This window comes from Brassica oleracea, chromosome C4 (genome assembly GCF_000695525.1).
Source record: "Brassica oleracea var. oleracea cultivar TO1000 chromosome C4, BOL, whole genome shotgun sequence".
NCBI classification, from domain to species: domain Eukaryota; kingdom Viridiplantae; phylum Streptophyta; class Magnoliopsida; order Brassicales; family Brassicaceae; genus Brassica; species Brassica oleracea.
The window spans coordinates 14402013-14413928 of NC_027751.1; the positions used below are offsets into that span (position 1 = coordinate 14402013).

The 11916-nt window shown below is 36.4% G+C and overlaps 2 protein-coding genes across 6 annotated transcripts in view; one reads left to right on the top strand and one right to left on the bottom strand.

Moving 5' to 3' along the window:
* Positions 1 to 6807: 6807 nt before the first annotated feature.
* On the top strand, positions 6808 to 9061 carry LOC106342180 (probable receptor-like protein kinase At5g47070). The gene is made up of 4 exons (XM_013781042.1): positions 6808 to 7308; positions 7826 to 8089; positions 8158 to 8280; positions 8356 to 9061. The coding sequence occupies exons 1-4, from the start codon at positions 6895 to 6897 to the stop codon at positions 8920 to 8922; spliced, it is 1368 nt and encodes a 455-aa protein (XP_013636496.1). The 5' UTR covers positions 6808 to 6894; the 3' UTR covers positions 8923 to 9061.
* A 562-nt stretch (positions 9062 to 9623) lies between these two features.
* Positions 9624 to 11916, bottom strand: part of LOC106342182 (protein kinase APK1B, chloroplastic) — a 3675-nt gene continuing 1382 nt past the window's right edge. For 4 of the 5 annotated variants that reach the window (XM_013781043.1, XM_013781047.1, XM_013781045.1 and 1 more), the window contains 5 exons: positions 10959 to 11284; positions 10745 to 10880; positions 10526 to 10668; positions 10315 to 10438; positions 9624 to 10237 (listed from right to left, as the gene is read on the bottom strand). In XM_013781043.1, coding sequence (XP_013636497.1) covers positions 9759 to 10237; positions 10315 to 10438; positions 10526 to 10668; positions 10745 to 10880; positions 10959 to 11284 — 1208 coding nt within the window. In that variant the 3' untranslated portion in view covers positions 9624 to 9758. Of the gene's footprint in view, positions 10238 to 10314; positions 10439 to 10525; positions 10669 to 10744; positions 10881 to 10958; positions 11467 to 11916 lie in introns of those variants that run through there. The other variant, XM_013781044.1, reaches the window with a different exon arrangement.

Here is an 11916-nt window from a genome sequence, read left to right on the forward strand (position 1 = left end):
GAGGTTCGGTCCGGGTATGGACTGAGCGACGTGAGGCATCGACCGCGGCCTAGTCGGCCGGGATCGGGTCTTACACTTGCTGTTTGGATCAAGAGCTGAGGCTGAGTTCTTCTGAGCTGAGATCGTCTGAAGCTGAGACGGGAACGCGGGGTTGCTGATCGGGAACATGTAGGATCGGGATGCAATCGGGATTAGGGTGTTCACCGGGTATGATTAGGGTTTATCGATTTTTGGTTTTAGCTTTAGGGTTTTAGAGGTTATCGTGCTGATAACGTGTTATAAAACTAAGGGGAATAGTTTGTTGATGTTAGGAGTTTTCAAGGCTCCTAATCAAATGTTGTAGTATAAATGATGTCAAACCAGTTCTAAGTGATTCTAAAGCAAAGGGAATGCAAGACCATGCTTAATCTAAGTGCTATCAATTGGTGAGATGATTATGAACTAGAATACTACTAAAATGCAATAAAGAGCAAAGTTTTCTTTCTTATGAGATGGGAGAACTCATGGACTAAGGGAATTGACCTTGGGTGATCAAGTTTCAATCAAAAGGTGGCAACTTTCAATCAATCTATCTACCTTAGAAGGCATTTCATCGAACACCTTTCGGGTGTGAAATGCCTAAAGCTCAAGTTTAGAGAGGCCAACTCTAAAATTGCATTAAAAGCACTCTGCTAGCAAGAAACAAGATGGATCTATACTAAAACACCTTAGATCTAGCTTAATCACCCTTAGTCTCCCTAACCCATGAATCCAAAGATGACTACTCACTAATCTTCATGATAAACCCAAGAATCTTTGATGATTTGGTGTTAATCATGATTAGTGATCAAGATAATCAAGTAATCACAAGAGATAATGATCAAGATTAGATCTTTTACCTAAAAGGTTCTTTGTGATTAGATAGAAAAAACAAGATTCCTCCTAACTTTAGGATTACAAGAGTTTATATGTCTTTGGTAAACCTACTGGTTTCCATTAAAAAGTATTAAAAGCCCTTAAAAACATTAAAAATTCGGCTAAGGTAAAGTCTCGACTCGGGTCGAAACAACTGGGAACACCCCGCGTCGCACCACCCACGTCGGATAGTCGTCGAGCTTCTTTCTTCATGCGAGCAGGTAGGCGTCTCCGCGTGGCCTCACCCCGCGTTGGACCGTCGTCTTCTCTTCTTCCTACGCGGGTATGCGACCCCGCGTCACTCAACCCGCGTGAGATCGTCGATGCTTCGTTTCTCTCGGTGCATGCGGGTAACAGTGTCCGCGTGATCCAAGCCGCGTTGGAACTCTCCGTTGGCTCCTCTCGATGCCTCGACGCGGGTAAGAGTACCCGCGTTGGTTCAACCCGAGTTGTGCTCGCTTGAACTCGAACTAACTTCATTTTCCATCTCTTCTTGAGCCATAATGCTTCTAAACACTTCCAATTCCTCCATAGGGCACTCCACTACCTGATTAGGACATATGAATGCAATATGGATTCTAAAGATGCTAAATTTCTAATCTATATGATCATTATGTGCAAAATAGAGACTTAAAACAATGCAAGATATGCAAGATATCATTTGTATATTTTATTCATAAAACATATGGTTCCTTTATATAAGGATTACAAGATATAGAAATATGGAAAATATCAAAAACCTAAACCAACTATGATTAAGAAAACTACTAAGACAAGAGAAAGGAAAAACATTCCAAAGACTTAGCCACCTATGTGTATGGGCCGAGTATGGCCTTGGAAGATGCTATGGTTATGGTCATCCACAATGTAATTTATAACAGAAAAGTATTAATGCTGCCTTATTAATATTCCCTCAGCCGAACCCATACCATCGATTTTTTTTTTAATGAACATATCGTCGAATATAAAATTGCATAATATACATTTGATAAATGATCAAATCCATTGAAATGTGTATAGATAAAAAATGAAGTAGAAAAGAAAAGGGTAGAAATGGAAAATAGAAAGAGAGTCACATCAAGGAGGAAGAAGGTCCATTGGGTTCTTAACGAGGAGAAAGAAGATGGTCTGCACATGGCTGGTGGGTTCTTTTTGTTCTCTATCTACACTATCTACAAATTCTACCATTAACTTTTGGAAAATAAATGCTATCAAGCTTTGATAAAAATAAATGCTATCAAGAAAATCTGAATTTAGGTTTTAAAATGTCTTTAAAATAGTCTTGGGCGTTCGGTTTATTCGGGTTATACGGTTCGGTTTGTTCGGGTTTATTTGGTTTGGCCAAAACATTTCCGAAGTAAACCGATCAAAAATTCGGGTCGGATCGGTTCGGAAATCGGGTTATTCGGTTCGGTTGTGCAATGAAAAATCTATTCCGAACTGAACCGAAACTTTTGTGTGAATCGGTTTATTCGGTTCGAATGTAAGGTGATTGGAAACGTTACAAAATGGCGAGAAGCAAAGGATAGAAAAGATCTGGGTTTGATGTTGAAAAAAACACCACAGTGATAATTGAGAAGAGATATTATTACGGGTTGTTCGACGGCGAGAAAAGAGAAAACTGATCATGTCGTCTTTAGAGCATGATTATCGGGTAAAACTCATTTTGGGTTTCTAATTTTTTTTTTTTATATGATTAAAAAAAAAATTAAAACAGAACCAATCACAGACCGCCACGTGTCGTGGGGCCCGCAAAATAGTGTAAGAAACTGGCCAAGAGCGATCCGTAATTGGCGACGTTGGTGACCGTTTTTAAAGAAAACGTGGGGTCCACACACTGATTTCATGCAGAAATTCATTTTGGGTTCCGCTATAATCATGCTCTTAGAGCATCTTTATCCAAAGATACTAGAGCGGTTCTTAGCGTGTGGGTCCCGCGTAGGATCCACTTTTTTTTAAGAAACCGGTTACCAAAACTACCAAATAGTAGTCGGTCCTTAAGGGTTTCTTACACTGTTCGCGGGCCCCACTGACACGTGGCGGCCCGCGATTGGTTCATTTTTAATTTTTTTTTTCTAAATTCGAAAAAGTGAAAAAATAAAAATAAAGAAACCTGGGATAATGATGCTCTTAGATCTAAGGTTTATTTTTCTCTTTAGTTGGTGGGTTAGTTTATTTACTTATTAGGTTTTGTTTTTTTAAATGGACCTTTGATAACTTGGGCTGAAGAAACATATTTAAACGTATCCAAATGTAAAAAAACTTGTAAATGTCTATTTAAATCCCACATGTTACAAATCTAGTTAAAAATTAATTATGTTTTGAGTTTTGACATAGGGAAATGACGGCTGTTTCTACGTCGGGGAAGAGAATAAAATGAAGATATGTGAGGTAGAAGAGAGGAAGAAGTCGACTGGGCAATGAAGAACAGAACCGAAGAACCGATCAGTTTGCCGCCGCCGAACCGATCGGTTTGCCGCCACCGAACCGAACTGAGCAGAGAACCGAAGTAAAATCTGATAAAGATCCGATCGGTTTGCAGTCTTCAACCGAAATACACCGAGAACCGAAAAAAATTGGTTCGGTCGGTTCGGTTTCACTTCGGTTCAGGCCGAATGCCCAGAACTACTTTAAAAGCCTGCAAAAGTGAGATCAATAACAAATATTTATAATATTCTACGTCACTATCTACTGTTAACTATACGTTCTTTTAATAAAAAAAATTACGCTCCATCAGTCACATCAGTGCAGTTTTATATTTTTCCAAAATAATGTTTGCTCAAAAAAAAAAGGGTGAAGTGTGTTGTATAATACACTAATACAACTTGCATTAGTTAGTGTATTACATATGTAAGTTGAAATATTGTTTCAGTATATTCAAACATAAAATATAATCAAGTTCAAATAATAGAAAACAGTAGTTATCTACAATACTGCAATATGATTTCTCTAACTCATGTAAGCTAAAAAGTAATTTTTATTTTAGTTTTCTAAAAAGAATATCACAAAAAGAGGATACAATTCTGGTAGTAAACAATTTCTAAATTTTGGCTAAAAGTCACAAATTTTTATCACCAAATAATTTCTAATTTTGTTAGTTATATCATTTTAATATCTAACTAGTGAAATCCGCGCAGAGTAAACAAATGAGTAAAATATAATTTATATTGGCTAAAAAAAACACTTTGTCAACCCTATTTTGACAACGTACTAAACAAAATAATAACCATATATCTGCAATTTACCTATAAACTAATACATGTTGGTAATAACAGTGCAGTACAATTGAGTTTATGAGCTAATATATAGTCCATCGAGTAATAGTTTTGCTTGGAAATAGTGACTTTCTAGGTGCAAATTGAGTTTTACCGTCGTCATCTACCATAGTGACTTTCGAGGTGCAATTTCAGCAGTTCCTATGGAACTGTGGCCATTTTTGACTCGTAGTTTTTCTTTTTATCATTACTTTGTTGTGCGTTTCCTTTTGGCATTTTCGTTAGAGCGAATGCGTGGAATATACTCAATTAAGATTCAAATTAGCTGAATGCCCATTATTATGGATAACCCAAAAATGAGTAATTTTTTGATACTGTGCGGACGAAAATACCCTTATGCTTTATCGAAAACAAGTAACTCTAGATTTATCAGCTAAATATTTACATATCAGGTAACAATCTACATATCAACTAACATATCAGCTAATAATTTCAGTATCATCTAACAATCTATGTATCAAACAAATGTATCGACTAACAAATCATATATCAGTTAATGAAACTATTAACAATAAATTAGTTATCTATCAAATAGCACTTCATGTATCGATTAAGAATCCATTAAAATCTAAATAATAGCAGGTAAGTAATAAAATACCTACTAACGTATATATTATATAAAAGTTGATTGTGAGTCGAAATTAGAAACATTGGAATTATGGTGAGATAATAAGATGAGCATTATGGATGTCAAAAGAATCAGAATAAAAAAATAAAGATTTGTTTTGAATTAGAAGATGATTTGAAGAATCGATACGAGAGATAAAGAGATTAGAACATATAAAAGGGAAAAATGAGAGAGATAGATATAAGGGTATTATAGTCATAAAAAACATTAAAAAAACAAGGATATATGACAAATTATATAGATTTTTGGATGCATTCTTACCGATTACACTTTTTGTTAAGTCCAATTCATAAAATCGAAAGCAAAGCCCATGCTTAATTGGTGTCAATGTTAATCCTTAGAAAATTATTCAAACTGGGTTAATATGAGAAGAGATAGGTTAGCTGGTTAGGCTCGAAGGGATTAAGAGCTCCGGCGATTCGAGGATTTCAGAGGTTGGGTACAGTAGCTTGGGAAGGCGGAGACGGTCGGGTCGAGGCGGAGTGACGCGTGGCGCACTGACGGTCAGGATCTCCACACGTGGTGCGCTTCAGCCTCCTCGACGCACGCGTTTCCAGAGTCGGTTGGTATCGGGCTTGGGCCGGTGTAGCCTTGTGGCCTTTCGGTTTGGTTTGTTTTGTTTGGTTGCCCGTTTAGTTTTATGGGCCTGTGTATTTGGGCTTCGGCCATTGGACTTGGCCCGTATCTTTTAATAAAATCAAAACTTGATGGCAAAAAAAAAAGGTTAGCTGGTTAGGCACGACAACAAAAATGAAGAAAAATAAATTCGACTTGGTCCAACTAACAACAAGTCAACAACGATAAATTGATATAACTAGTGAATCCTCAAGACTATAGTTCAAAATCTTGCTGCTGCACGAATCTCATCTTCTTTTAATATCTTACATGTTACTCGTTCCGACCAAACTAATCCCCTAGACTATATTTGCGAAGTGATTTTGCCACATATCCTTTATACAATCAATTTCACAAAACAAATATCACATGACTACTAAAATTGATAACATGTATTATAGCTTAATATAACATTGACAATTACATTTAATGTTAATTTATATTTTTGGTAAACTTTTTAAAATATGGTAATAACTCATATATTACATTTAATATCAATTTATATTTTTGGAATTTTTTATAATATGGGAATAACTCATAAATCATTATTAAAATAAATATATTCAAATATGAAATTATAAATTTTGAAATATAATTTAATTATATATTTTTATATTACATAATTTTATTAATAAAATTTTCAAAAATGTATACAACTCTTTTAGAAAATTATAAAAATTTAATCGTAAAATCATTATTTTCTTATATATCTAAAATTATTATAAATATTGTTTAATTTTAATTTTAGATAATTATGCAACTTTTACAAATTTATTTAATATATTTAATTAAAATAAATAGATAGAAAAAATCAACTAAGATTATAATTTCAAATATATACATGCATATTCTTAAATATAATTTTTATGTTTAATTAAATCAAAATTATATTAAAATATTGATACAAAAAGAAAATTTACAATATTAATAAAATTTTATTTTAAAATATAATTTCTATTTATCTGTTAAAAATATTTTAAATTTTTTTACTGCACAGGAAGACACCTAGGGTATGAATGGTGACCAAGGAACGACGAGGAACAAATGTATTCCCTAACATTCCTTAAAAAAATCACCATTCATAAGGAATAATTTTTTCTTTTCATTCCCTACCATTCCTTTTTTTGTAGAGAAATAAAGAACAAATTAATTCCTTGTTAAATATGGGATGGAACAACCATTCCTTTTCATTCCTGCAATTTTGTTCCTTTACGTTCCTTTTCTATTCGTTCCTCTTGTTTCTAGAATGGTCACCAGTCATACCCCTAGTGTACTATTTCAATAAACTGAAACTTGGTTGGAAGTTAGGTCAGCTCGAGGAACCTAGATCTCAAAAATCCAGCGGTCATTAACTCGACACGTCATCAAATACAAGTTAACCCGTCACGCAGATCATTACCCATCCTGAAAGCAAAAGAAGAAAAGGCTCCAAAAAAACTTTTCAGTTGACTCAGTCGGATTTGGAGGAGGAAGACGAAGAAGATGAAGTGTTTCCACTTCACCAATGGCGACAAGAGAGGAGGAGGAGAAGGAAACGAAGGAGAAAACAGCGTCGTTTCGCGAGCTTCGAGACTCTCGTGGGCTCGTTCTCTAAGCGTGGCGTCCTCGAGCGCTTCCGACCCGACTCGCCGCTCCGAGTTTGACTCGGATTGGAGCTTCTCGCCGGAGCGTTTCGGTTTCCACAAGCCGCTGAGTCAACGTTGGACCGGTGGAGTCGCTGAAGAGAACGATCTGAAGGTGTTCACGTACGGTGAGCTTAAACTGGCTACGAAAGGTTTCAGTAGAGCTCTTCTGATCGGCGAAGGAGGGTTCGGTTGCGTTTATAGAGGCGTCGTCGATGGTTTCGACTCGAAGATCAATGTTGCCGTGAAACAGCTTAATCGTCAGGGTTTACAGGCATGACTCCACCCTTCTTTTTGTTCTGTACTCTGTTTTGTTTCATTAGTTTGTGGTTGGACTAGTGATTGAATCTAATTAGAGGACACGAGTTCGATTCCCCTTGAGAGGGATAGTTTATTCTAGGTTGATTATTTGTATATTATTTAAAGAAAGGTTGAATCTTGGTGTGTTCTGTCTGAAAAAGGTTGAATCTTGGTGTGTTCTATCTGAGAAAGCTGAATCTTGGTGTGTTCTGTCTAAAAAAGATTGAATCTTGATGTGTTCTGTCTGAAAAAGTTTGAATGTTGATGAGTTTTGTCTTGAAAAGGTTTGAATGTTGGTGTGTTCTATCTGAAAAAGTTTGAATCTTGGTGTGTTCTGTCTGAAACTTTTTGAATCTTGGTGTGTGCTGTCTGAAAAAGTTTGGATGTTGGTGTGTTCTGTCTGAAAAAGGTTGAATCTTGGTGTTGTTGTTGGACTTTCTTGTTGTGTGTTGTAAATCTTTGTGGTGTGTGCTTTGCGTTCTAGCATTCAGGGGCATAAAGAATGGATCAACGAGGTGAGTTTCTTAGGAGTAGTGAACCATCCAAACCTTGTGAACCTAGTTGGGTACTGCGCTGACGACGACGAAAGAGGGATGCAACGGCTCTTAGTTTACGAGCTCATGTCCAATAAAAGCTTAGAGGATCATCTCGTAGGCAGAGTAATGTCTGTCTCTCTTCCATGGATTACAAGGTTGAAGATCGCTCAAGACGCTGCTCAAGGCTTAGCTTATCTTCATGAACAAATGGACTTCCAGGTTCATATCTCTTTCAACAAATCAAAATATTTGTGTTTTTGGTTTTCTTGATTTTGTGAATCTTGTAGTTGATTTTTCGAGACTTCAAGTCTTCAAACATCTTGCTTGACGAGAGATTCAGTGCTAAGCTCTCGGATTTTGGATTAGCTAGACAAGGACCTCCTGAAGGACTTGGTCATGTCTCAACTTCTGTATGTTGCCTCTCCTCTTTAGCCTTTTCTCTAAGCATAACATCTCTTGAAAGTTTTTGTCTTTGTTTTCAAAAGGTTGTAGGTACGGTTGGTTACGCAGCTCCAGAGTATGTACAAACGGGTAAACTGACAGCAAAGAGTGATGTATGGAGCTTTGGGGTAGTGTTGTACGAGCTGATCACAGGAAGACGAGCAGTTGACAGAAACAGACCTCGAGGAGAGCAGAAGCTTCTAGAATGGGTGAAGCCTTATGTATCAGACTCCAAGAAGTTCCATGTGATTGTTGATCCACGGCTCCAAGGACAGTACTACTGCATCAAATCTGTTCAGAGAGTAGCTGCTTTAGCAAACAAATGTCTGATGAAGCAACCGAAATCTCGGCCTAGGATGAGTGAAGTCGTTTCACTTCTTGGAATCATCATTGATGAAGAGACTGAAAATGCTCCTGCGCCACTTGGTGATGAAACAGAAGAGATTATTGAAGCTGAGGTAAGTGGAGAGAGTGAGCCTGAGATGACTAAGCAAGGGGGGAGTAATTATTTGAAGAAGGTTCTTGATCTGAGGGATAAGATGAGCTTAAACAAGTCGCTTTCGAAGCTAGACTGGCGAAACTGGACACCGGGGCTGGTTAGAACATGGTAAAAAAAGTTTTTGTTCCACTGTAGATAATCTTCTTAGCCAAAGAACTCAAAAGTAGGTAATGGAAGTCTCTAGTTTGTAACTAATCGAATGATTTTGTTGTGTGTGCGTGCGCTTTGGAAAGCATCTGTGCTTTGTTCCATTTGTCTTGCTTAGGCCTGGCATTTAGGGACCAGTCGGAGTCGGTTAGGTTAATTTGGATTTTCGGATTTTACTATTCTCGTAAGTTCCATTCGGATTTAACAATTTGGTTCCTCCTGAATTCAGTTCAGATCAGATTATAACCAATATTTGAAATTGATATTTTTTTAAAGAACTTAAGAAATTAACAAAAAATAACTCCAAATATATAAATTATTAAAAATCTAATTAAAAACTATCTAAACTAACTAAAAATATTCAAACAAAATACAAAAGTAGTTAAAATATTTTAAAATATCTAAATTACTTTATGGAAAGGTTAAGTTAAAGTTTCATTTATCATAATATCTAAATTATTTTAATATATATAAAAACATTAACATATTTAATTAATTTCAAATATTTTTGGATCTTAATTCGGATTTCGGTTCAGTTCGCGTTATATCCCCAACCTGAAATGCCAAGCTCCTAAGCTCAGTTCGGATATTTTTGTATAACGGTTTGGAAGATTTGGTCTAGGGTAAAAACATCCATGCCAAGTCTTGCTTATAACAAAGCTTGAATTTGAAAGACATGATAGATCATTTATACTCTTACGTTGGTCACTTCTCGCACTACAACAATCCTCTCAGTACATAAGCAGAAGCAAAACTGTACATCTTCTGAACTAAACAGAACATAACATCATTGTCTCTTCCTCAAGCAAACAGAAGTGAAGCAGAGGGACGTGGATAAGCAGCTGCTATGCCACCGACAGCGGTTTGCCGAGCAAAACCTTCATTTGGTTTCTGGCTGAGGAGGACAACACTATCGCTTCTCCTACGCATTCTCTTCTCCACCTTATCAATGTTTTTGCCTCCTCCTGCTTCATGCAAAGCTTGGATGTGTTGGAGGTGAGCAACAACCTCGTTCATGTTTGGCCTCATCTTTATCTCTGTTGTGAGGCATCTCAGCGCTAGAGTAGCTACTTTACATACTTCTTCCATTGAGTACTGATCGTGGAGACGGTTATCGATAACTTTGAATAGCTTCCTCTTGTTTGCAAGCAAAGGCTTTGCCCAATCCACCAGTTTCTGCTCTCCCGGTGGACGGTTCTTGTCCACAACTCTAAGTCCAGACAATATCTCCAAAAGCACAACACCGTAGCTATAGACATCACTCTTGGTTGTTAAATGACCTTAAGGAAAGTGAAAGAGTCAGTGGTGATTGATCACAAAGAAGTTAATCAAAAAGAGTTTTGAGAGACTAACTAACCGGTCAGAAGGTACTCAGGAGCTGCGTATCCGTAAGTACCCATGATCCTTGTAGAGACATGGCTTTTATCACCTGTTGGACCGTCTTTAGCCAATCCAAAACCAGAAAGCTTGGCATTGTAGTCCTGTGGTCATGTGTCAAAGAGAATTTTAACATTAAAGTCTTAGACTCTCAGAACCTCTTAACATTATTATATCAAAGATGAATGTACCGCATCAATAAGTATATTAGAAGTTTTGAAGTCACGGTATATGACTTGAGTCTCCGCATTGTGGAGAAAGGCTAGGCCTTGTGCAGCACCAAGAGCAACTTTCAACCGTAGTGTCCAAGATAACGGTTGGAAGTAAGAACCTCCTGCAACATCCAAAAAAAAAAAAACAAGATTGAAAATACTCATAAAGAGTTACCAGAGGAGAAGATAGGACAATACTTCTGAATAAATGATTCTCTAAGCTTCCACGAGGCATGAACTCATACACTAGAAGACGATGCTCATCCTCTAAGCAGTAACCAATAAGTTTCACAAGATTAGGATGAGAGAACTGCCCCAAGTAATTCACTTCAGCCTACAACAACAACAAAAATCTTCAATAACAAGTTCAAAAGAACAAATTTGAGTAAGCTATATAGCTTTTTGAACTTACAAGCCATTCTTGATGACCTTGCCAACCATCTTGGTTAAGCCTTTTGACAGCAATAACCATACCGGTTCCCGGTTTAGATGCTGTCAGAGACTGCTCATCAATCCATCCTTTAAAGACGCAACCGAATCCACCTTCGCCAAGAACACTGTCTTGTCTGAAATTCTTAGTTGCTGACTTGAGCTCATCCAAACTGAAACTTTTGAGGTTTGGAGATTGCAAGATCTCTCCTTCGGTCCGAGGGTTTGTTCTGATTGACGAAGAAGAGCATTTGCTTCCCATGCTCTGTGAATCATTTGCCTCTGAGCTCATGTACTTCGAACTCACACCTATGCAAGCACCAAACAGATAGTTTGTATATAGAAAAACTTTAGATTTAACATTTTTTACAAAACCCATTTTTGAAAAGAAAATAAAAATCAGTGCTTTTGTTGTAAGAGATCAGACAAAAGTACAAAAATCTGAATGTTTGTGCTCTTGTCTTTTCCTCTGACTACCAACTATGATGAGCCATGAATTAACCAAATATCCAAAACGACATAGTTTAAGGAGGAATTAATCAAATTATCTATATTATTAAAAGAGAAGTACCCATTTGAAAATGTTGTTACTTCATTAATTAAATTTCCTTTTTTTGCTTGTATTTTTCAGTTGCATTTATGAAATATCCTAAAACGAATAAAACTGTCTAATTTATTACTTGTCTTTCCAGTTACATTAATGAAATATGCTTAAATGAATTTAAACTTCCTATTTTATTGTTTGTCTTTTTCAGTTACCTTAATGAAATATCCGTAAATAAATTTGGACATAATGTCATTTAATCAACCAAAAAAACTCATAAGTTATCCTTACATGCATAATTTTAATAATGAAGATTTTTAAAAACGTGTATCATTAAAATGTTACCTAAAACATGCAGCACTAATATATAACATGCATCAATAAAACTAGAATTTGA